The sequence below is a fragment of the Strongylocentrotus purpuratus genome, unplaced genomic scaffold (assembly GCF_000002235.5).
Source record: "Strongylocentrotus purpuratus isolate Spur 01 unplaced genomic scaffold, Spur_5.0 spur5_scaffold_12, whole genome shotgun sequence".
Lineage (NCBI taxonomy): Eukaryota > Metazoa > Echinodermata > Echinoidea > Camarodonta > Strongylocentrotidae > Strongylocentrotus > Strongylocentrotus purpuratus.
In genome coordinates this window covers 14,818,936-14,844,971 of record NW_022145597.1, presented here as the reverse complement: position 1 = coordinate 14,844,971, position 26,036 = coordinate 14,818,936, and the positions used below count along the sequence as shown (strand labels likewise).

Genomic DNA, 26,036 nt, shown 5'->3' with positions numbered 1-26,036 from the left:
TCTTCTTCTTCTTCTTCTTCTTCTTCTTCTTCTTCTTCTTCTTCTTCTTCTTCTTCTTCTTCTTCTTCTTCTTCTTCTTCTTCTTCTTCTTCTTCTTCTTCTTCTTCTTCTTCTTCTTCTTTCTTCTTCTTCTTCTTCTTCTACTACTACTGTACTAATTCTTCACACTGCGCATGCGCACATATAATGCTTTGTGTGTGTATCGTGTCGAAAAAAAAGCGAGCATGCATGCTTTGTCAATTCATTATTTCGCGTGCATGCTGCATGTGCTACGTACAGCTAGCTCTTTCACACACAGATTTCATCGCGTTATCAGATTGAGAAGCATTGCACACGTGAAAGCTCGACATTTAAACCGTTTTTTTACTCGTAAGTATGATAAAATATATTCATAAACCATTTTGATAACGATTAAGCTACATGTATTTAAGGAGATGTGAATTTGGTTTTGGTGAATAAGTGATACTAAAGTTGAATTTTACTCGTTTATATTTCATGTCGAATTTGATTTGTCAGGGTCAGAGCTCAGCGAGTGCATGGAAATGAATATGTGGGTACCTTGTTGCGTAGACCTCTACAGCATTTTTAAAAGAGGCGAGTTCGAGACCAAGTTGAGTTGAAGTGCCGACGGTTACTTGATAAAGCCAAGGCCAGGGTGACTAAGTAAATAACTAAAGGTCTGTTTCAAATATGAATAAGGTGTCAGTATCAATAGTGGGAAATGATGGTGGTGGTGGTTGATATTGTTGGTAATTTACTTTGCATCTGACATCCGACTGGAACTTGATTGTGAAAGAATGTGCATGATGTGTGAGGTGATTGATTGAGAAGTGAGAATTATGTTTTTGAATATCAGTAGAGGGTGCTGGTCCATGAATAAGAATCGTCCGCATAAACGAGGATTGTCTTTGTAAAGGATTCTTGTTTCAGGTCCACTGGTCGGCGATGCGAAAAAAAGGGATTCCGCAATAATTTTCTTGATGCATTTCACCAGTAGGGGCGCTGGTCCGAGAATAAGGATCGTCTTCATAAACGAGGATCGTCTTCTGTAACACTGACCGATGCGTCCTCAAAAATAAGGACCGTCTGCATTTTTGCAGACGTTTCATATTTTTGATCGACGCATTGGCGATGCAAAAAAACGGATTCTGCAATGATTTTCTTGATGCAATTTACATTGACTTTGTACAGAGACCTTCACATTATGAGCAATAAATCCTTGGGAAGACGGACAACCCATAAAAGTAGACGGACAACTAGGGTTATTTTCCCCGGGGAATCCATTTTTGGCATCGCCAGCGGGCAGTTCTGTAACATGAAACCCCCAGAGCGCCGATGAAAAAAAACGTCCTCGAAAATGCAGACGACCCTTATTTTTGAGGACACATTTTGTCCTCGTTTATGAGGATATCCTTGTTTATTAGGACGATCCTCATTCTCGGACCAGCGCCCCTACTGTTCACATTGACTCTGTACAGAGATTTTCAAGTTATGTGCGATAAATCTTCGGGAAGCAAACAACCCATAAAAGTAGACAGTGAATTAGGGGTATTTTAGTACGCCGAATCCTTTTTTTGCATTGCCAGCACGTGAATCTGGACCCCAAAACCCGCAGAGCGCCAAAGAAAAAAGTGTCAGCGAAAATGTGGACGATCCCTATTTTTAGGACGCAATTTTCTGCCCTCGTTTATGCAGGAGATCCTCATTCTCGGACGAGCGCCCCTCCTGACTGTATAAATGCAGCCTACATGTATGTGCATTCAATAGTTAATATAGTATTACAGTATTAACACTATTGTAACATTCTTAACAATATTCTTTTTTTTTTAAGCTGACTACCAGTGTAGATCAAATTGAGTAATTTGAGTTTTCATTTTCTCATTCTTCTTGTTCTTGATTTCTTGATTTCTTCATCATCTACAATAGATAAGTTGAATGACACATCCATCCAAGATGCCTGCTGCAGTCAAGGACTCGCCAAACAAGATCTTTGTTAGCAACCTTCCCAAGACATGGGATGAGGGCAGAATGGAGAAGTTGTTTGAAACCTTCGGCAAAATTAGTCAAGGTAAGGAAGGATTCAGACATTTTTTTTACAATCTTTACACTATCTTATTTTTTCTTTCTTTTTTCTTTGTCTACAAGAGCTTTTTCTGGGTTTTCATCTTTATTTTGCTTGGTTTTGGGCAGAGTTTGAACTGTTTTTATTTTTTATTTTTTAAAAATTATTATTCTATTTAATTGATTTATTTATATTTTAATTAATTTTGTTTAGTGTGTATTATGTGCCTGCCAAAGGAGCCAAAAAATTTCAGCTGTCATGCAATTATACTTTATAATTTGTTGGCCAGTTCAGCATTACAATCCTTATTGAAGTATGAAACAAAGTTTGTGGGTTTATGATGTTCATTTGATCTGTACAGGGGAGGCATGTTATACATGAGAATTTTAAAAGCTTATGGTAGTATGAATTTATGAAACCTGCAATTCTTTGAGACCCAAACTAGATTAATTGCATGAATGCGAAGTGAACAAATTCCCCTTTTCCCCTCAGTAAAAAGGTGTAAACATGAAACAAGTTGCACATGAGACATTTGAAACAAAGTACAAAACTTGCAATTCTTTGTGACTAAATACATATATAGATTATTGCATTTATTAGAAGAACAACAAATATTATTTATCTGTTCCTTTGTTTCTCGTCAAATTTTTATTCCTTCTTCCCCTCAGTTAATCTGATGAAGAACAAAGAGTCTGGAGATTCACGAGGGTTTGGCTTCATCACATTTGACACAGCAGAGGATGCCAACGATGCTATCCAGGGCATGAATGGCAAGGTAAGGTCAAGGGTCGAAGGGTCAAGATGAAACAAGGCATACTTATAGCTACTTGCGCCCTCCATATAGCAAACAATGCCTAATCGGTACCTGTTGGTCCCCCATGATCCCATTTTTTCTTATGTTAATTGAGAGCTGATTTAATGAGATAACCACCTGTCAGTTACCTTGCAGGGCGGTCTAATCCTCATGGCCTTACTTGTACAGACGGCCTTTAAAGTGGAATATTTCAAATGTTAATCTTTACAACAGAACTCATGACTTGATGGCTATTTAAATTTTATCAATTTTCAATGACGAAATTAACCTGTTGAATACTGAATTCTTGCATTCCCATTGGCTTTACACAGAGACCACCCGGTTCCAGTAGGCAATGGGTTAAGTGGCTTGCTATCAATTACAGTTCCCATTTGGTGTGGGATTATTCACAAGCTTTAATTCATTGTGCAATTTTAGTTCAGACCTTTTTCGAGGAATTGTGAAGAAAATTTCATAGTTGAACTTTTGTGATATATATTAGTTTCTGAGTATTTTGAAGTACAAAACTTCCAAGTATCCATCATTATATACATTTTTATCCATTTTTAACAATTTTTATTCTCTTTCATTTTGATTACTGGTACTGTATTTTATTTTTGATTGTGGTGGTGTCATGATCGTTGTAAGGTTATTCATTCATTTGACTCTGAATCAAAGGATTGAGGGCAAGGCACTACTCCACATTTGTTCTCTCCACCAAGGCATACATGGGTACCTGGTAGTTGGTAGGGTAATGAGAATTGCAGGAAGAGCATGGGTGTGTTTCACAAGACTAAGATCGACTTTAAGTTGGATTGAACTATGGCAGGCCATTCATGCCACTGTTTTCTCTCACCATTATGATCTTTAGATAAATATTTTTGCCTTCAATAATGAATCATCAAAAAAAGTAGATTTGTGACCATGATTTGTACATCCCTTGAAAGACCAATGCCAGTAAATGGTAATAGCAAACAGTGGCATGAACGGCCTGTCATAGTTAAGTCCAACTTAAAGTTGATCTTAGTCTTTGTGAAACACCCCCAGGTGTGGTTACCCTGGGTATATACTACCAAATTATTATTTTGTTTTGTTTTTGTCCAGGATGTTGAAGGTGTCCAGCTGAAGGTAGATGCTGCGCTCAAATCTCTACACTCTGGCGGAGGAGGTGGCATGGGCGATAGGGGCGGCCGAGGGGGCTTCAGGGGTGGCCGAGGAGGCTTCCAGAGGTAAGAAGAACAAGTACCCTAATGTCTCAGATGATTTACTGTCATTGTGTCAGTTTATTAGCCGTAGATGGAAGATTATTATTCTGGCCAATTATATGGGCTATTTAGTAAAATAATAACGATGAAGGGCATGACCTAAGCAATAATTTGTTCAACTCTTGATAGACCATGTTTATCTTTCAGGACCCATCTGCAGAAAGGGCTGACTTCATAAAGTGCGCATAGTTGGTTCTTGCATATTGCTAATTACATTCCTTTCATTTATTCTTTCCATTTATAGAGGAAGAGGCGGACCCCTTATGCGTGGAGGTCCAATGGGGGGATTCCCCCCAAGAGGAGGCCCAAGGGGCGGTTTCATGCCAAGGGGGCGTGGTGGCCCTTACTCAAGGGGAGGGTACGGCGGAGACCGTGACTCCGGTTTTGATGGAGGACCACCTTCCAGAGGAATGGGGCGTGGCCGATATGATGGACCACCGAGGGGTGGACCACCAAGGGGAGGACCAAGGGGCGCAATGAGAGGATCGCCTAGGGGTGCACCCAGAGGAGCTCCTAGGGGACGTGGAGGACCAGGAAGGTGAGAGAAACTTCACTGTTTGATTTGATTTCTATATCATATTTCAAACATACATATTTTTAAACATACATAATGTCCATCAGTGTTATATAATTTATGTTTCAAAGTACAATACATGATACTCAGACTGTATAGAACATAGGCAATATACTTCTACTTCTACGACAATACTCAGCAGGATCCATAAGTCAGGATGTAGTGCTGAGGAATAAAATATCTAGTTCTTGGTCTAGATGCTGGGTGGAAGCGCTCCCTTGCACCCATCATCTAGACCAAGAACTAGGAGAACACTACTCACTTTACACTTAACATGACTGTTCTTAACCTCTGTTGTCTGTAACATACTTTGAATGATATTCATCACATGGGGAAAAAGGAAGTGCTATAAATGTCATTCAGAATAGCAGTTTAGGATCAAGATTAATCCCAAGTCCAAAGCCAACAACTCTAGTGCCCTTGCACAGTGCAAGTGGTATCCCCCCCCCCTCAAAAAAGAAATGTGCTTAGTACTCCACCTTACTGACCTTAGATTAACTGCTATTAGGCATGACATTCATCTAGTCTTTTGGTCGTTTATTACCTAATTACTGAATTTGGTTGTTTAAATCTGAATATACTCACAATCACATACATGTATGCTTGCCTGCTTGTTATTTCAGTTCAAAAATATGTCTGAAATGTTGTTTGATCCGAGACCCGTTTCACAAAGCATTCTTTCAATGACAAATGACAAAAATCAGTGACAAATCTGCTGATAACCAATCAGAAGCATGTATTTCAGTAGCTTATAACAAAAACTGTCAGTTGTCACTGATGACAAGTTTTGTGAAAAGCCCCCCTGACATTATTATTTTCCCCTTCTCCTAGGCCACTGATCGATAGACCCCCAATGGAGGAGATGGACCAGGATGCAGGCTACAACGCACCTAGAGGAAGCAGACCTCTACTTGGTAAAGGTAATCCCTCAAGCTCCACTGGTCCTCCACGCATGTCGCATGTCGGTGGAGACTAGAGGAGACGTACCATAGTTTCTAGTGCCTTTGTAGTTTCTGATTTGCTTCGCAAGCTCTTAAAGCCCCACTATACTACCTATACCTACTTGCGCCCTCTATATAGCAAACAATGCCTAATCGGTGCCCATTGGTCCCCCATGATTACCTTTTTCTTATGATAATTGAGAGCTGATTTGATGAGATAACCTCCTATCAGTGACCTTGCAGGGTGGTCTAATCCCTCCTGTAAACTAGTACAGATGGGCTTTAATAAATAGCTCTAGTTTGATTCCTTAGTCACTCTTTTATAACTCGTAGTGTAGCATTTGAATAATTCTTTTGTCTGTGTAAATCAAATGAGAAATCCAAGCCAAAACGTATTGATGACATCAGATGATTTTCAAAGAGCCTCATATTTTGTTGTTCGATCCTGTCCAACGTAAATTGTATCAGTTGTTCTCACTGGAAACTTTCCCCATTGTAGATAAGTTGATGGAGGCCTTTTGTTTCCACAAGTTTGTCAGGACATGTCTAATTAAAACAACAAAAATTCTAATTTTATACAATTTAACTATTCTATTTATTTTTAGAGCCCCTGTTACAGGACCCAGGAGCACCAGAATTCAGACAAGCGAGGGAGCCCCTCGGACATCCGATGGAGAGACCTCAAGAAGGATATCGAAGTAAGTTTGTGCGACTTACAAGTTTGTTACTTTTCACCGTTTTATTTATTTATTTTGTGGAGGGGTTTATGTTATTTAGAGAGTGAAATTAGTGATATTTGTAAGAGTGAAATTCTAAGTTTGTGTTATTTACAAGTAGTTGACTGTTCAATTTTTTATAATTTTGTTGTTTTGGGTTGATTGCATGTCTTGTAGAGAGTGAAATTTGTGAAAGAAATTGAATTAATCTTGTTATTACAAGAATTCAGGAAAGAACACTGTAAAGTACAATTTAGTATCTCCAAAGTATACTTTGAGACTCTTTTTTTTTTGTTACCAAAAGCATAAGTGAATTCAAAAGCTATATTCAAAAGTCATGTTCTGGTTTTTTTCTTCAGAAAAACTTAGAAGATGTATCTTTGCATGTTTTCAGATATAAGTATTGTAGTCGATTTGTATGTTCATTGTTGTGCTTTGTTAATTGAATGAAGTTAAAATTGAAGATGCAGCATGACACATCATCCTTGCATGGATGTGCTATGCTGTGACAATGAGCCAGAGTAAACTTCGGTAAAGTGTTGATGTTGAATGACTGTCCCGCACAGTGCAGCATCTGAGGAGAACCAGAAAGGCGTTGGTGTCAACTCTGTGGAAAGTGATACGTGTCGACACCCTTCTGGCTCTCAGCAGTCTATACTGAATATATATATATATATATATATATGTGAGATGAGGGAGAGAGGAATGCATGACTCCTACTCACTCCGTGATATCTTGTAACACATTCATGATGATATACGATGATGATTGTTTTACCTGACTGCTATTAAGAAGGCATGTACATGTATATATGCTTGTAAGTAAGCAGCCAGGGGACCTACAGCTTTAAGTCCTCTCAGAGGGACTTGGTAATGAGGAATGATGCCTCATCAAAGGGTACGAGCGCATTGACTTAGTTTTGAACACAGGACCTCCTGCTCTACCACTGAGCCATAGCGCCTTCTCAATTCATCTAAATTCAACGGGGGAAAGTTCAGTAAACTAATATTCATTCAATAGGAAGACTGCTGACTCTGAACTCATCACCCTCTCTCATCTATCCGTCTGTGCTTGATTTTTTACCCCCAAAGATTCGCAACAGCGTAGGCCTGGCATGAATCCCGATCATCGGCAGCAGTGGTCCAACAATGGCCGGAATGGTAAATCCCTTTGCAGTGATGCCGTCATCACGCTTTCCTTTTCCTGTGCTGTTTAATGTTCTCAATGTACACCGACTTCATGATTTTTTTTTCTCATTTGTCTTAACTACATGCAGTGGTGTAATGTGCAACCCAATAGTGAGCACACTAACCACATTAACACAACCCCAGCAATCTAACCCACATTCTATAGTCAGTGTGCATTGTAAAATCTCTCTTTTAATAATGAATATTCATATATTCACATGCCCTTTCAAGTACCTGTACATTAAAAAAAAAAAAAAATCTTTATTCACATGAACACAAAAATGTTTTGCTGTGGTTTACACTACGGAGATGCACACAAGCGATCAACCGCGCGGAGACATTCAAAAAGTCATTACAAGCGTCCAGGCAGACACATTACCGGTCGCCTTGATTTGATGTATCTTTTGTTTCAGCTGGAACAAAATGAAAACATATTCATCAGTCGAACACAATCCCCTTCCAGCTGCACGAACATAACTTCCCTTCTCCTTTTTTCTTTCTTAGGTTGAGGTGATGAAAGAAAACACCTCCTAAAAGTAGAACTAAAAATCACTCATCCTTTTTCCATTTTTGTTTTCTGTTTTGTTAGGTGGTGGGTATTCCGATGGTGGTTTGCTTCCGACTCGCCAAGCGCAGTGGGACAGTGCACCCGTCAGACGAGAGCAGGGTAAAGAATTAGCAACCATTTCTTATGTCATTCTAATTCATATCATTTTACCATAGACACTGCAAGAGAACTGGACAATAAATCTGCGTGTGTCAATTTTTTTCCATTTCTTACCATTCTCCCATATCTTGGTTAATGTGATTGTGTGTTTCTTCTTCTTGTCTTCAATTCATGATGGTTAACTTTTGTGTGTTTTATGAAATGAAGTTTGATAAGAAATACATGATATCCCTTATCCTGTTGCTGTGTTGTGTTTCACTCAATGTTTTAATGCTTAGCATTGTTTTTGTGCCAAACTCTAATTAGTGTTCCGTCCTAAACCTTATTGTGATGCGTTGTTTTAAAGAAAATCTCCACATTTATATGTAGTAGAATTGTAGTAATGCATGACTTTCACAAAAATGTAAAAACCATTGTACATGTAAGTGTTGTATGTGTGTGCATTTACATAAAATACATGTACCTCGTTTTTTTCTTCGAGGTATTCAATAGGCCATTATCTTAATGTTATCAAATGTATGCATAAACATTATGGCTAATACCCTACATGTACTACTGCTGTAACATCACGGATATCTCCAATTCCGTTTAACCGCCAGTCAAAACCGGACGGTTTTCGGTTTTTGACCGACTGTGAAAAAAAAAACACGCGGGAAGGATATTCATTTAAAAGAACATTTAGAAGAATGTGTAAGATCATTAATGTAAATTAAAAACATTAGAGGACCTAGGATAGAACCTTGTGGTAGTGTGTAAAAGTTGGATGAATTATTATTATAAACTACATATTGAGATCTATTACAAAGATTACTTTCAAAACAAGATGACAGACAAATTGGAGTGTTGTTCTAGTTTCGGAGTGGTGAGTCAACGCACAGATTACTGAGCTGGTAGACATTGCCAGGCATAGTACCAGGTGGAGGGGCATATATAAATCAAAACTAAAAAAAAAAAAAATTATAAATTTTTTTTTTTTTTAAAAACGGGAGAACGAAATTGTCCAATTGAAAACGGAATCCGCCATGGGCGGTCGGATACCGGACGGTTGAACTTTTGACTACAGCACTAACATGTACCCAACAACACCTAATACATATGCAAATTGCATTCTGACTATCGAAAATACGATTATTTGTAACAGGAATTGAAATGATTCGTAATGAGGCACTAAGTGTAAATTTGGTTAGATTACAAAAATAAGCCATTATACAAATATTGACTGCTCATGAGGATGATGGTGGGAAATATCACTCCCAAGGTGGTGTTTACACCGGCCCTTCTATCACCTCCGAGGCGAAGCCGAGGGGGTGATAGAAGGGCCGGTGTGAACACCACCGAGGGAGTGGTAGTTCCCACCATCATCCGATTACAGAGCAGTCCATATTTGTTTTATATACCTCATCCTTTTTATTGATTCATGATAAGGTCTAGCTGTAGGTCTAGATCTAGCTCTAAAACAGGAAACGAGATCAAGAGGATTTACTAACCCAAATAAGAAAAATCCAACATCAAGTCCAAGGCAAGAGTATTGAATTCCCACGCGCTGCGCGTAACCGCGCGACTTGCGGTAGCCTAGCAACTCAAAAAATTTGTGTGCGCAACTAAGTCGCGGGAGGGGTTAGGGGTCCTATCCCAGGGTTTGATAGTAGCTATCAACCCCTCTGACGTAATGATACTTGATAGATCGAAATGCTCCTTGACATGTGATATAGTCTTGACCAATCAGTGAATGACAATCTATGTATGAGGTATTAAATATAAATTAGGGACTTGTTGAACAGGATATAGTTATGAGTCATGTAGCAAGCAATGGATATCTTACACCTAAAGAAACCTTTTTGTCATATGTAACAATAATAAGGAAGTAGGGGTAAAAGGTTTAAATAATTGGGATTAGGGATTAAAAGGGAGAAAAGCAAATGAGTGGGGGGGGGGGGGCTAGGGGTGAGAAGGATACAAAAAGTAGGACATGGGATTAAAAAGGGGAAAAGCAATGAAGGGACAAGGGGGTAAGAAAGATACAATAGGTGGCATTTCAAAAATCCAAACAAATGAGCATACTGTTTTGAGCCTCGTTATTTCCAAAGACAAGTGACTCATCCTTCAATGTTGTTCTTCATGTAATTAAGCCCCTAACCATGCAGTTATGTGTGCTTAAAAGTATTTCCCTACGCTTCATATAGCTTTAGTAATCATTCATGTGTCTGGAATTACATAGTACATTCTGATAAGGTCTCTGCTTCATCGTTTGAAAAAAAAACTACCACCAGAAGCCAAATTTGCAGTTATTTTATTTCAAAATGTAATTTCTAAGGCAGGATTACAAACTTTCAATTGTTTGGAAAAAAAATAAAAGAGTTACTGCCCATGTGTGTGTATGTAGCTTGTACTTGTGGTGTTTGTGTGGATAACCCTTCTTGATGGATGAAATCAATGTTTAGTAATTCATCTCTAATTGATGGTGTTATGGATTTTTTTTCTTCAGAACCACTCATGCGTGACAGAGAGGCTCGAGCTCCACCTCCAATGGAACGTCTTACAGGTACATGATCTCACTCACTCTTCTTTGTTAATACTGAGAGTATAATCAACTCTGTATAAGTGTGACACACAAAAAGTGGTCTCAATCTTTTGTGACAATCTATTTTCCTAATTTTTTTGTTTGGCTCGATAATTTCTGATTCCGCGACCTAAAAAGTATGCCAAGTACAAAAGGCAAAATTGTTTGTACTCGCTATATATTTTAACAAAGAGTTTTGGGAAATGTGTCAATTTCTATTTGAAGAATAATCTACATGTACATTGATTTTTTTAAAAACGAAAATCATGGATTAAAAAATAAAGAACTTTTTGTTTCATTATAATTCATGCATGCTAATATTGGGAATCTTACTAATATATTTACACATATATTTATCTTCTCCTATGGTTCTGTCTTGAATTTAGCTGAGCGCCCTCGCTCATCCTTCCCACCAGAGCGTGAAGCAAGCTACGGCGGCGGCCGAGGTGGTGGTGCTGCTGCTTCAACTCAGTATGGAGAGGAGAGCTACGGTAAGTGGTTAAAGAGTAGGTTGAGTTCTGGAAAGAGGGGAAAAACAATTTGTGAGCGTTATTATTATTATGCAAGTGTTGAAGAGCATCAGATAAGACATGTTCCCTGAAAAGCATGGCTCTTCTAATGCCTTAATATTCTAAATATGGCATGTAACAGTATAAAAAATTGGGACGGATTTTTATGCCACATGTTCTTGTAGTCCCATATTCATATTTCTGTGTACAGTGCAAGACTGGGCCAAATTTCTTATTATTTTGATGATTCCAGAACCTTGCAGTCCACACCAATACTTACATGCTACATGATCAACTTTTTCTGATCTATCCCACACAGTTTCTTTCACAATGCAATCGCATGACCAGAACACACTTTATCTTTAAGCATAGAAAAACAGGCATTTTTACCAGAATCATTTAAACATGTACTAACGAGACCTGTTTACAAAGACCACTTTTTGTGTTTCCCTTGGGTGGTCGCTATAGACAGGTTTTGTTGCTAGAAGTAGTAGTAGTATTTTTGACATAAAGTACTCATGAAGTGCCAGGAAAGGCACCTTTAATCACCCATGCTGTGCTTTTACCATCAGGTGGAGGAGGAGCCCGAGGTGGCGCCGCCGGACGTGGTGGTGGTGGTGGCCGGGAGGAGTTTGGCCAGAGCCGCGGGGGAGGAGCCAGCTCCTACGACTACCAGGCTGAGTCCAGACCAACCAGGGCAGAGTATGGGGCTGCGGCCTCTGCTGATCCTCTCTTCAGGTCTAGGGACCCGTACGGCGCTGCTAACAGTGACCCAGCACCAGCTCGCCAGACCAGGGACAGGTGAGACATCATAAAACTTGTTATTGATAAGTTAACAATAATTGTTATGAGCTACTGAAAACATAATATTTGATACGAAGGTTTATTCGATTCAGATTTTTGCTGATACACTTTCTCAATGAAATATAAATTGTTGTGTTCTAAGATTCAGTATTAAAGACATTGGTTAATTTGACCTTGCTGGAAAAACAAGCAATTCAGGAACAAATTGTGAAAGCTTTGGTAGGCACATTTGACGTAGTAAGGCAACTGAGCATTCAGACCCTATTTCAGAAACCTCATTTCGCACCCCTCCAAATTTTGGGTCAACAGGTGTCAAATTTGCCACAGATGCTTTGACGGCTTATAATATTAATCTATGGCTCGTAAGATTTTCCTTGATATATAATTCATCTATTTCATCTTTCACTTCCTACAGGTCTTTAAAAAATGCCATGTTAATTGTATTCCTAGTGGTCTTTGGTATAATTGTGCATGTAGTTCAAGTTGAAAAAAAAATATGAGGCAAATGGCCGAGTTCTCACACTTCTTCGGGTGAACAATGGCTCTCTTCTGATTTGTCTTCTGAGATATAATCCTCAAGCCCAAACTATTCTTGAGTGATTTATTTAATTTTTGAATGACTGTCCTCCCTTTCCAATACAGCTTCATGGAACGAGACTATGCGCCCCCAGCACGAAGCGCCGACCCTTACGGTGCTGCACCATCTGCCGCTGCATCTCGTGGATATGGAGCCCGAGAGCCCGCCCTTCCCCGTGATGCCCCACTGTCACGCGAAGCACCACGAGGGCGCGACCCCCTCCCGTCCAGGGACTACGCCCCTCCCGCCCGCAGCCAGAGGGATTATGCTGAACCGAGGCGTGAAGAGACCGTGAGGGATTACGCCAGGGGAGGAGCCGGCGGTGGCGGCGTCGGCGGAGCCAGGGGAGGTTACGCTGATGAAAGGCCAGCGGCTTCTTCTTTTGCTTCAAGAACCTTTGAAGACTATGGTAAATATGGAATGCCCTCGTTGACTGAATGGACGTTATATCATTTTTACTGGTGATTCGTTCCACTCATGAATTCTCTAAGAATCTTAGATGTTTTACATAAGATGTAAGCTGAGGAATCTAACAAGAGTTATAAGTAAAAAAAAGTATAATACTGCATGTCTTTTAATCAGTTTAATTAGTCTTGTCCTATGTGAGATAACCATGGACTCATCTGTCATTTTTTGTCTCGCAGATAAAGCCAGTAGCCGTGGATACGGAGCTGCTTCTGACAGCTTTGGCGCTGCCAGGGACCCTGCTGGTAAGTTTCCGTTAACCCCCTCCCTACCGTAGTCTTATAAACCATGCATGGAATGAAAGACGGTTAGGGTTTCTGGTAACACAAGGGTTAAGATGTAATCTGTTACCACAGGAAAGCAATGATAATGACAAAGTGCTGTGTGAAACTAGTGCTACACGGAGCTAAGTACACACACTTTAGAAACCATGTGGGAATAGATTATGCTACATGAAAAGAAAACTGTGGAAAGGAAAATGTTTCATGGGCAGAAGCAATTAAAAACCCTTTCATCTTGAATGCATTGAGATAGGCTTGGAAGTCAGGTAGTGTCTGCTTTGAAACGAACCAATGGTGCGACATTATATTCACGATAAGATTCCGAAAGAGAATTTCGCACAAGTAGAAGTTCAGGAAAAGAAATAGATGTGAGTTTAAACATGACTGAAAACTGTTGAAAACCAGTGAAATGGAATTCTGTGCCAGTTTGAGTGGCTGGATGTCACTTTGGGTATGAAAAACTACTGAAACTGGAGAGATGCAAACGTGAAATCCAATTGATGGGAGCTGAATAAACAAAAAAAGTAACGAACAGAATATTACCTCTACGTCGTATGTCGTCGTTACAAACAAACCTTAAACATAAATGAATATCTTACTGGGAATTAAAAAATGAAATTCATGAATTTTAAACCATGATGCAACTTGTACATATGTATGTAAGATTAGGAGTGTTTCTATTATTTTAGTGCCATCCTGAAAATGAAAAATCAAATAACGAAAGCAAATATCAAAATATTGAATGTGATAGATGTATATTTATATTACAGCCCTTTTTATGTGGAAAAAAAAGGCTTGATAACTTGACTTAAATATTGGACTGAATAACTTATAGTGATGTAAGAAAAATTGTTTTTATCTGTCCAATATGGTGATTACAGTTCAGGCATTGCCTGTTTAAAACAGATATGTTTTTTACAAAATGTTAAAAGCTGTAGTAATGATACAAGCTTGTCAAGAGAATGAGAATAGGAACACAAATGAAAAAGTAAACAATGCAGATTGGCTTATGAAATTGCAATCATAACATAAAATTTGTTGGGAATTACCAAGGCCATTCATTCCGTGTGTGAAGATGTCAACTAAAAATTGTAATGTGACAAAAATATGAATGAAAACTATTGAATGACTAAGAAATGTTTTTAACTTCGGCGTGCGATATTTCACCTTATCAGGAGGCCCTCTACAAAACAAACAAACGCCAACAAAAATATACAAAGAACCATGAACAGACAAACGATGTAAAAGAGCTACAACTCCAAATCAGGGGGGGGGGGGATATATATGTGTGAAAATGGAAGGCACACTATTTCATCATCAAGAAAAGAGGGAATGAAGATTTTATTACGGAGAAGATGAAAATGAAAGAGATATTGTGAAATACAGAAGAAAAAAAGAAGGCACAATGGATTCCATCTGGTATATAAAGATGGAAAATAGCATGAAACATTGCGCAGTCGTACGATCATGACAAGTAGCATGTCTCACGTATGTTTAGCTAAGGGAATTTGAAGGACATGCAGACTTGTGTCTTTCAGAAGCTTTTACATTTCTCGTTAATATTACACCTACATGTAATTCCAAAGATTTGTACAATGAACAATTTATGGGCAACATTTGGAAAGTACAAGAGATGAATAATATATACAAATTCACACAAGACTTTGACATTGCTTGAACAGTATGTCCACAAAATATGAAAATATCTTACACAAACTTTGCAAGACTCAAGACCGGAAATAAAGCAAATAGAAATGCAGGGTACACGGCAACATCAACTCAAAATGTATGGCCTCCTGATGCAACGGGTAAATTGACACATGCTCCAGTGGTCTTCAGGAGACCACCCCAAACTGAAAAATGCCCCAACCCCTATACCTCACCCATGTTGTTTCTCCTAAACTATACAGGAAGTACGTCCAGCTCAAGATCGGCCTATGCCTCCCGCGATCCGTACCCAAGTGGGCGTGGCGGCGATCGTGCCGAAAAGCCCGGGTACGGGGACCCCTTCAGATCCGCACCCCAATCCTCCTCCTATGGGGGTCGCTCCGCCCCCTCCGATAGAAATGGGGGCGGGGGCGGCCGCCCGTACAGCCGATATTAGACCACAAGAAAGCAGTTTGAATGTGGGAGAAAAATTGTAGAATAATGCCTATCCATGTAGGCCAAGTGAAAACATCCTTTGGGCATTCGTTGAAGAATGATTTGTAAATAGGAATGCATTTTTATGCGATGCATCTACCATAATCAGTGAATATACTGTTGTTGACCATATGTGTATCTCGTGATGTTCCTAGTGTTATGGAATCCTACAATGGGTGTATTGATTGTCCGGAAAGGATTTTATATTGGACTACATTGAGAGGATAGTTTTTAATATTTGAGATACTGTACAGTCTTGCAACTTATTTGTAAAGTTTTAAGGGTGATTACATTTTTTCACATAGCAAAGAGGTTTATTAGCAAAATTAATGGAATTACTACCACAGTAATGTCAATCTCAAACCTGTTGAAAACAGTAATAATGGTGTATCTGAAAACTATGTCTTCAAGAGCATGAATAATGGTAATCTACTTTCTACACACAACAAAAAATAAAATGAAGCTTGATGGATTGAAATAAACCCCAGGGAATTTGCTAATGTGGGGTATATATAATTGTTTTCTAAGGTCAAGACAGTCATCCAAGTCTTATGCATTTAGAATTGAGAGAGGAGAGAAAAAGAAAGCAGAAATATAATTTCCAACAGAATCTTTTTCAACCATTACTCCAAATAAAAGCATCATTAAAACAATTTTTTTTAAATAAGAAGCACCCCCCCCCCCCCAAAGGAAAACAAAAATGGGGTGTGTACATCAATGTGTACATCAATGTGTTTCAATACAGAAACAAAGTTACTACACACAAAAAGAACAGATGAAAAACCAGTATGCAGAGGGGAAAATGGGTCAGCAAAATTTGAAAAATGAAGGTCTATAACTTTAAAAGTCACTTTGATTCACAGTACATACATTGCAGATAATGAATTAAAGGTGGAGTTCCGGTGAAAAAAATCAATATATCGACACTACCCTGTTGAAGCGTTATCTATGAAATGGAAATAAATTTAAGCCCACAGAATACTTTTGATATCAAGACAATGAGAAACACTTCACATATGTTTTTACTATTTTAATGAAAAAAAAAGAAGATTTTGAATGGTGCAAGTGGTATCTTGAGGTACGCTGTGTGCCATTGTAAATTTGTTATATACATGTAGGTAAATTGAATTAAGCAAACCTGAATAGAAGTGTATCAAACTTGTTGTTGTAATTGATGTTCAATTCATGAAGAAAATGTTAGTTCGATCTATGGACAAACTTTTGAAGGATGTGTACATATGTGTTAGTAACCTGATCTGTTTTTAACGAGGCATGGTGTTTCGACAACAACAAAAAGGGTGGTAGAATCAATGGCGAAATAAAGTGATTGGAATAATATGGATGCTCAACAAAAAAAAATCTGAGTTCAGATGAAAAAGTTTGACAAGGTATAGGATATGCACTACTTTCTTTTTTTATTTTCATCATTATTTTATTTTGTACTTGTCTTTTTTAATGCACAAAATATTATGATGTAAATTTATTGCCAAGTAATTTGCCTCTACCCCCCCCCCCCCCTTGCAGTAGAGGCATCATTAGTTATTTTTGTATTCTTGTTTAAAGTTCCCATCGAATGTACTATGCTAGCCTTATCTCAGACTGAAGCAAGTAGTTTTAACGTCTCAAAATAAGGGAAAAAATGAGAAAGAAAAATTATGTGTAGGGTGAATTTACATACATGGAAATGTGATATAAATAAAAAAATATGTTGCTAATGCAAAAAACACACACAAAACCTAAGAAGAAGGGGGGGGAAAGAAGGTTTCAACAAGTATCTGCTGCTGGAAATGTAACTGCTTTTATATTTTATTATGTATCTTTGAAGAAAAAAAATGATCATCAAATAATTGTTTTTTAAAGTCTCTTGTATGAATTATGTATCGCACTGTGTATGTAGTATTGTCATCTTTTAGACATTGAACGCTGTATTGATAAACTATGATAACGAACCTAAAGAATTGTCTGACACTTTTCATTCTTTGAAATATTTCACATAACACTAACAGGGCCTGCTGCATTAACAATTATTTGGTTATTACATGTACAGTTTCGAAAGCAAAAGTAACAAAAAAAAATGGAAAGAAACATGTTTGGTATAGTCTCATGTTTCTCAAGTATCAAAATATATACATTTGTACATGTTTGTAAGTAAAGCCTCGGTCACAAATGCCATTAAGAACTGCTATGAATGCCGTATAATGGAAATTTGGGAAGACAATGGAAAAACAGTGAGATTCGTACAAACCTTTGTGACCGTAGCTTAAGGTCGCTTGGTAATCTATTATGCCTATAATCTTTCCATGATTTCAGGTGTCGTAACTGGGATATACTAGGTTTGAAAACTAATTGATGTGCTAGTGCTCTCTGGTAAGACATTGGTTCTCGATTACAAAGTCCTATGGTTAGGACTTAAAGCTGTAGGTCCCCTGGCTGCTTAGCTCCAAGCATGTTCCCTTTGCAGATAAATAGAATAAATCTACATCAAGATTTTTCTTTAGATTTAATTTTAAGGGGTTGGTGTGTCAAAATAGTTTGGGGACTTTCACCCCCATTATCTCGCCTTTTTTAATCATTGTATTAGGATCATTGCAGCAGGCTTTCAACTAACTAAATATTTATAATGTTATTATCTACATGTATGCCATGGTTCATTTATTTTACAAAAATGCCATGGCTCACCAAACTAAACCTACAATCAATAAACATGCTCTACATTCATATTGCATCACAACCAATCCTTTCACTAGGGAATCACAACATTTCACCCACTGAACTTTTACATGTCATACACACATACCTGCTATTTCCATCACATTTACATGTTTCAAGTAAATAAAGAGTTCTGAAACCACAATGTCTTGAGGAAAAAGAAAAGGGTTGAAGAAAAGCACATCAATGGTATCAGAATCTTTTGGCCTCCACAACAATCAATATTCTACTGCACAACACACATTGAATGTCTATTGTCTAATAAATTAAGTTACCACCTATACCTACCAACTGATACTAATGGGAGAAAATTGCTTTGAAAAGCCAATCATTAAACTAAAATATTCAAGGAACGACTAGCTGAAGATTTTTGACTCTTTCAACATTAAAATAATAAACAGTGGATGGAACCTGTTTACCTGACTTCTTTTTCTTACCAAAATGAAAGCGAGGTGGAAAATAAATGGAAACAAAAGAGGGCCTTTTTCTTGTTCTTTTCCTCTTTGAACAAGTGAACAAGGAGTCAAATCAAACTAATGTCTGAATGCCAGAGAATATGCTCTGTCGTGTTTTTGTATCTTATTAAAAATCATTTTTTCAATCAAGTGAAAAACCGGACATGTCAAAACTGAAGATTTATGAACATGGCATGAATTACAGATCTGAAATATTGGACTACATAAACCTGCAAGAAGCAACTAAAGAATACATGTATCTCTATTGATAATTGTGTTGTTAAAGAGATACAAACTGAGCAGATATGGATTCTGGTCCCCTCCATAATATATACATGAACATGTGTATATGTACAAATGGTTTCCACGGTCATGGAATAAACCTAGAAAGTCATGGACAAATAAATTCTGAAAAAGTCATGGAAAGTTTTGGAAAATGAAGGAACAAAAATCTCCCAAAGTCATGGACATTGTGAGAGAAGGCAGAGGCCATCACAAACATGAACCACTTTGTGGTACTTGTATGCCGCTTGGGTGCTGCAACCCATACCAAAAAGGTACTTACAGTATCTAGTCATGGAAAAAAGGCAAAATTGAGAGTCATGGAAAGTCGTGGAGTATGGTTCTTAAATTTCAGTGGGAACCCTGGTACATGTATTTTGTGACAATCTGGACTACTGTTTACATTATGGATCTACCAATTTTCAGAGTCGGTTGGTTGTTAACTCAGTGTACTGTATATGAGTTAACAAACAGACAAATCATGGGATGAAGCTACATGTACTATATATATATCAGGGGTCAAAGCTAATATGGAGTGTTGTTTGTGTCAATTTATTGTGAAAGAAAGTATCTAGAAGTTTTCTGAATGGTTGATATATTTAGTAAATAGGAACAAATGTGCATTACAAAATTTAAAATTGTCAAAGTGCACTTTGACAATATGACAATTTGGGGAATATGACTTAAATGAAGAAAAAAATCACAAACAAAGTAAAGCACTGGATGTGATATTAACGAATAGGATAATGCAAATGTATGCTATCAGAAAACTTTTTCCAACCTTTTTTAAAAAATAATTCTTTCTAGTTCTGTCTTAAAATTTGAGAGCATTTGAAAAGCAATTCTTTTCATGAGGAGACATTGCTAGTGCTATAAATTGTGATATTGATTCATTTGGGCCTGAAATGAAAAAAGCGAGCCGATATATTCTTTTTTTTTAAAAAACCTTTATCGGAACCCAACCTTCTTGTTTACCTTTACGAAGATCACAAGATATAGCAGCCTACTTGTTATTTGCTATGCCCTTGATCAGAACCACTTACATGTCTATAAAGTAAAGCAAGGAGCCTAAGTGTGTACCGACAAAGAAATATCAACAACTGTATTTATTAAAAATATACAAAAGAGAAGTTCCCAGAAGATGGGAAGAAAAGGATCGCAGAGAAAGCACTTCATTTTTCAAGATATGTGATGCAGGAAAATTCAAGGAAAAGAAAAAAGAAAATGCAGAAATGTGGTAAGTATGAAAAAGAGAGAACAAAATATAAGTCACTCTCATCTTTTCATTTAATCGTAGAACATTACCAAGAAAAAAAGACTGCAATTTGCACAGATCAAATTAGTTGATTTCAACAAGAGAACTGCAGTATCAAAAAGGGATATCAAAGAGAAAATTCAAATCTTCAAACTTGTGTGAAAAAGATAAAAGTTCAAAATTGTGCTGAAAACATGGCAAGTTAATATTACAAAACTTATGAATTTTTGGTAACTGAGCTTTTACAAAATGCATTTTACAGGTGTATACCGTACAAGAAAACGAATTGTGGATCCAAATAAACATTGTATGATGTAAGAAATAGAAGTCTTATTATTTTGATATGACTCAGTTATTGAAAGTGAACAGAGCTCAACTTTTCGTGGAAAAATGTTATCAACTGAATAAAAATGAAGAAATCAATGGGAGATTTAGGTGTATGCCTGTTTTATTTCCTTTTTAATTTTGTTTTACCATTCTATGAAACAGAAGGAGAAAAAAAAATTGAATCTGGGGCTTAAACAGTAGGAGAAAGAACATTTGCACATGATGATGTGCAAATTTGAAAAAGCTTTTGAAGACCTAAGAAATTGTCACAATGGTATGTTCGTAACCATGTTAAACTTTGTAACAACTTGGTTACTAATCAGTAGTAAGTACTGTTATTACATAAAGCTACTTTTCAAGTATTTGCAAGGTAAACAAGAATCAAAGGGAAAGGAAATGTAACCAAACAAATGAAACTTTTTCACACTTGACATTTAGCGTGCTATTTGCACAAAACAACTGCTTGAATACTCGACATCATTCAATGATTTGAGCCAAGTTAAGAACGTAAATATTGACCAGGATCGACCTTTCGGTTGTGAAGTACAAGTCATGACCTATTTTCTTGAGTGGGTTGGGAAAACAAAATAGAGAAGAAAATGGAAGATCATAAAACTCCAATTGATCTTACTTCAAGTTGTATAAACTAAAAATGTTAAATCATATGTGACATTTAAATATACATGTGTCACTCAACATATCAACTCTAAGTAAACATTTAATATTAATTGTTTATTTTGTATGTTCTGTTGATGTTCATGTTCCATCAAATTTGTTTACTACCTGAACCAGTTCTGTCAGTAACGTTAAAGAAATACAGTTGCGACTTCTAGGCATCATTATATTTTGTTTTAAAAAAAAGGGAAATAAAAAAACAGTGTTTCTAATAACCAGTAACTTCATTCTATCCCATCTCACTACCACTTTACATAAGAGAAAGAAGACTCCCGAGTTGGTACAGTTAACTTGCATGTTTCGTGTGGACTGGAAGTGCTTTCCTTTCTCTCGTTTATATTTATAATGAAAATATAACATTTTGCATTCTTGTTTCCAAGATTGTATTTTTTCAATGAAAAGGAGACGAATAATAAAGATTGAAAGTTAAACCTTTTTTTTCTGAAAGAAGTATATAAGGTCATTGTTATTGAAGAATTTTGAATAACCTCGCACTGTCCCAAACTACAACTTCTTTTAATGAAAGCTGGCAATTATAGGAAAATTCTTTATTTTCATTTCCTTTGTTGTCCTTCTTTTTCAAATCGAAGAATGGCTTTGCACAAAGACATACTCAAGTTTGACAATTTGCGCTTATCAGAGTAAAGCGCAAGAAAGAACCAAATACTTAATTAAAAATATAAATGGACTTCCCATTTATAGTTTGATCTCAGCTTGCTTCTAATTCTTACGTTGTCCTCCGATCCGTGCAAGTAAGTCTTTGTTCAAAGCTTTTCTTTGTACTACAGTACTAATCTCTTTATTTCTATGTTTATTTTTGTTTGATGGCATGGTTTAGGTTGACTTCCAGTCGTGATGTCATTTGATAGTTGTATAACCCACACTGCTGCCATGTTGTAGCAGGATGTGGCACTAGTCACATGACAAAGCACCTGACTACCAATGCAAGTCACCTGACAGGATAGCACCTGGCCTGACATTATGGACAAATCTGGATGAAAGGATGAAGAAGGTATGTGTTTAACAGCTTGAAAAATGTAAATCATTTCATTGATATATGGTTTTTCCCCCTCCCCTCTCTCTCTCTCTTCCATCTCTCTGTCTCTCTCCATCTCTCTCTTTCTTTCTCTCTCCACCTCACTCTCTTTCTCTCTCCATTTCTCACTTCCATCTCCCTCTCTCCCATCTACCTCTCTCCCATCTCTTGATCTTGTTTCTCATCTATTCTTGATTCCTTTCAGTTTGCTTCGACTTTAAAAGGGGTTTTTGATGTATGTATGAACTGGGCCGTATTCATATATTTACAATTTGGGCATGGGGGGGGGGGGTTAGCATTTAGCCTCCTGATCATAGTTTATGTTTTACAGGAATTTAATGGCACCATTATTTCATCATTTAACTTCTCAGGACTCCTTTAGATTTTTAACAAATGCATTTGCTTGAAATACCCTTTACAGATCATACCTGTGTTTCACCTTACTTGGTGTGAATATAAAAACTGTCTTCTTCCAATAACACCTAAACTAACTGATGTTCTTCACCTTTCCGTTTCTTTCCAATGCAGGTTTTTCAGATTCTGTGCAGAAAGGAGAAAATCCCTTGAAGGATTTATCTGATGCAAACTCTGCGGAACAATGAATCACGATCATAGGCAAAGACAGAAGAGAGGGCAAATTTGAAGAACCAAATTTCATACCCCCCAGTTGCACCGACTAGGCTGACACCAGACCGACAACAAACAAAACATTTCCATAGCCCAGTAGGAATATCCATACCTTCACATCAGGGGCAAAACATTTCAACTTGCTGTGATTCAGATATTTTCAATACAAAAATTGAAATTAAAAAGAGAGAGAGAGAGGGGGGGGGGGGCATTATCCAAAACAACTTAATTGAGGAATAAAAAAATAAGTGTTTTGAGAATGTTTCTACACTTCATGCGTTTCTTTACTTGCATCAATGCAAAATACTACTAGTGTAGCAACATCTCTGTATCCCGGTCGGATATCTGTCGAGAAGGGTAAATTGCCCCCTCCCCCGGCTCCCTCCTTCAAATATGCTGATGTCATAGCCCCATGGCTAAGAATTGGTTGGTTTGAAGTCAGAATGGAGTCATAGTCGATTTGGTGTTGTGTCAAAGGTCAAATGCCAGCATCATTCCCAAAGCTCCCAGTTGCCTCATTTTCCCCTTTTTGTGATTTGAGATGGAAATTCGGACAGAATGAGGACTGGAATGAAAGACTATTAAAAGTGATTCTTTTTCACAAGTTTCAAACAAAGTTATTATGTGTTAACAGACTTATTTGTAAGATATGGAGTGCAGTATGCTGTTTTTAGAAAGATTGTGAAAAGATAAAGTATCTCTTTCTCGACAATTGTTCCACATTATTAGGTTTGGCTCAATAACTTTTTATTTAGAGCCCTAAAAAAATATGCCAGATGCAGGAGTAGAAAGGGCAAAATATTTATACAGGCACCACACCCACATTTTATCCATGACTTCATTGCGTTTGATGCCGGAAATTTTTAAAGAAAAATAAGCCTTCAAATCCTTAAATTGGCAACATTGAGATACTCAAAATCATTGTTTTTCAATCAAAATTTGCCATTTAAAAAAAACGTTATTACAACAGTTTTGCTTATGTATATTGTTTATATAGACATTATATTATTTTTTTTAATTCTAACCATGTAGCAATAAAATAATTTGTTTTTATTGTTGCCAATTTGAAGAACAATATGTTATAAGCTTTAATAGGCCTAAAAATAAACCCTGACCTGAAAGGGATATAGAATTCATGTACAGTAGCACATTGTCTGTTCAGAGCCAGAAGGGCACTAACTGTGCATGTGGTGAAGTACAAGAGTTAGCGTCCTTCTGGCTCCAAACAGAAGATTTAAAGGGTAGATGAGAAGAGAAAAGGAAGGGATGAAGCTTGAAGAGAGTGGGAAGGAAGATTGAAAGATGTCGAGGAATGAAAGAAGCGAGGAGAAATGGAGAGGAGATATTTATCACTGAATGTACGGTGAGAGGGAAGATGATCATAGTTGACCCGAATAAGAGAGAGAGAGAGAGAGAGATGTTGCATTTTATATGAGCAAGATAAGACAGAGAGAGAGAGAGATACAAAGAGAGACGGAGAGAGAGAGAGATAATGATACAGAAATGAAACGATGTGAGATGTAGGATGGAGGTCACATTAAGAGAGATAAGAGTGAAAGAGAGAGAGAGAGAGACGAGGAGGGTAGGTTGGAGTAATGTAAGAAAAATTATATCATCTGTTTTGAGCCAGAAGGGCATTAAAATATAATTATTATACACAGAGTTTATAACGCCCTTCTGGCGCCAAGCAGACAATAACTGAATGACTGAATAAAGGAAGAATGATAAAAGAGAAAAACATCAAAGAATGAACGAGAAAAGAAATATTTAAGGCTGGATAAAGAATCAGTCAAAAGAGAGAGTAGTGGCGTAAAATATCAAATTGAACCAGATTTGTGTCCGATTTTTTTGTTATTTTGTTTTTGGGGGGATCACTAAAAATAAATTGGCATTTCAAAATCTCCATCCTATACGCCCTATATTTCTTTTGCATCAGTTGTTTGCCCACAGTGTTGATTCCCCCCCCCCCCCCGGGCTACAATATCTTACTACTATAATGCTCCCCCCCCCCCCTCTTGCCCTGTGTTTTAGCTACCCCATTCTTTTAATGATAGTCATAGTAATTAGTGTCGTATTTACCTAGGGTAGTCATTATTTATACTGCTCTTTCTGCGGGCCCTCCGATTAGTATTACCCCAGCTAGTGGCAAATGTGGATGAATGTCTTATCATAGGACAAATAGTGCCGGAATGGGATTCGAACCCTCAACACTTGGATGGATATTGAAGTGAATGAACCACCACGTGAAAATTTGATGATTGGAATAGAGAAAACGCATGAGTAAAATTAGTGGCTTGGTGACTTATACTTTGCGTGATGGAACGCCTCGGTCCCACACATACACGCAGTCACGCATTCTGGTAAACGACCATGGGGTGTCGATCCCGGGGGGGGGGGGGGGATGGGGGGATATATCCCCCCCCCCCAATTTTTCAGGTGGGGAGGGGGATGGCCTGTACAATCACCCCCCCCCCCCCCCCCCAATAATTCACCATCACAAAAAAAAAAATTAATGATGAGAGCCCGATGAGAGTACATGTAATGGTTATTATACTCGTCTTTTGTCTTCTTTCTCTAATAATTCAATGAAACATCAAAGCTTCCGCGCTTCGCGCGGAGGAAGGGGAACTTGATTCAAACAAGGATTAATAGTCGAGAACGGTACAACGAATCGTCTTCTTTCTCTCATAATTTAATGAAACGTCAGAGCTCATTACCACCCCCTAAAATAAAATCCTGGTAATTACGCGCTTGAGAGGATAATAACCCAGGTAGCAAGCTCATGTGGGCCCCACATGGGTCCCATATTCTCTGAAATGTTATCTTTATTGAGGGTGACTTGAAAAAGTAAATAACTTGGAAAGGAGGGGTGCAACCTGCCACACGCTTCTACCTCTTGGTTGCTTTGATCCATTGCCGAAAATATTTTGGCCCCTTTCATCCCCCCCCCCCCCAACCACGGATACAAATCGACACCCCTGTAAACGACTATTTGATATACCTTTCTACTCTTCATTACTGAACCTTGTATGAATCATTTGATAACACCGATATACTCTCTTTGCATATACGATTATATTATATTCATGATCCTTGTCTTCGATGAACTTATACATGATGAGCTGAC

The 26,036-nt window shown here is 37.7% G+C and overlaps 1 protein-coding gene across 10 annotated transcripts; it reads left to right on the top strand.

Moving 5' to 3' along the window:
* The first annotated feature begins 238 nt into the window (after positions 1–238).
* On the top strand, positions 239–22,911 carry LOC580923 (RNA-binding motif protein, X chromosome). Of its 10 annotated transcripts, XR_004063525.1 has the most exons (16): positions 239–369; positions 1,927–2,068; positions 2,731–2,837; positions 3,960–4,084; positions 4,365–4,658; positions 5,526–5,614; positions 6,241–6,333; positions 7,443–7,511; positions 8,128–8,205; positions 10,691–10,747; positions 11,152–11,256; positions 11,847–12,075; positions 12,721–13,064; positions 13,300–13,365; positions 22,085–22,258; positions 22,811–22,911. XR_004063525.1 is itself a non-coding variant. In XM_030981902.1 (15 exons), exons 2-15 carry the CDS (start codon positions 1,936–1,938, stop codon positions 15,503–15,505), a joined length of 1,977 nt encoding a protein of 658 aa, XP_030837762.1. In that variant the 5' UTR covers positions 239–369; positions 1,927–1,935; the 3' UTR covers positions 15,506–16,229. The 10 variants fall into 10 exon arrangements, 9 of the variants coding, with proteins under 9 accessions (XP_030837762.1, XP_030837759.1, XP_030837761.1 ...); XM_030981902.1 differs by lacking the exons at positions 22,085–22,258; positions 22,811–22,911 and adding an exon at positions 15,312–16,229 and having other exon boundaries at positions 5,526–5,608; XM_030981899.1 differs by lacking the exons at positions 22,085–22,258; positions 22,811–22,911 and adding an exon at positions 15,312–16,229 and having other exon boundaries at positions 240–369.
* Positions 22,912–26,036: the final 3,125 nt, after the last annotated feature.

What these genes read in the sequence shown, in the direction of transcription:
- LOC580923 (XM_030981899.1), top strand. Translation starts at nt 1,936, where the DNA reads ATGACACATCCATCCAAGATGCCTGCTGCAGTCAAGGACTCGCCAAAC. An exon ending in TCCAGGGCATGAATGGCAAG is followed by an intron (nt 2,838 to 3,959) that starts GTAAGGTCAAGG and finishes GTTTTTGTCCAG; the next exon opens with GATGTTGAAGGTGTCCAGCT. An exon ending in CGCTGCCAGGGACCCTGCTG is followed by an intron (nt 13,366 to 15,311) that starts GTAAGTTTCCGT and finishes TAAACTATACAG; the next exon opens with GAAGTACGTCCAGCTCAAGA.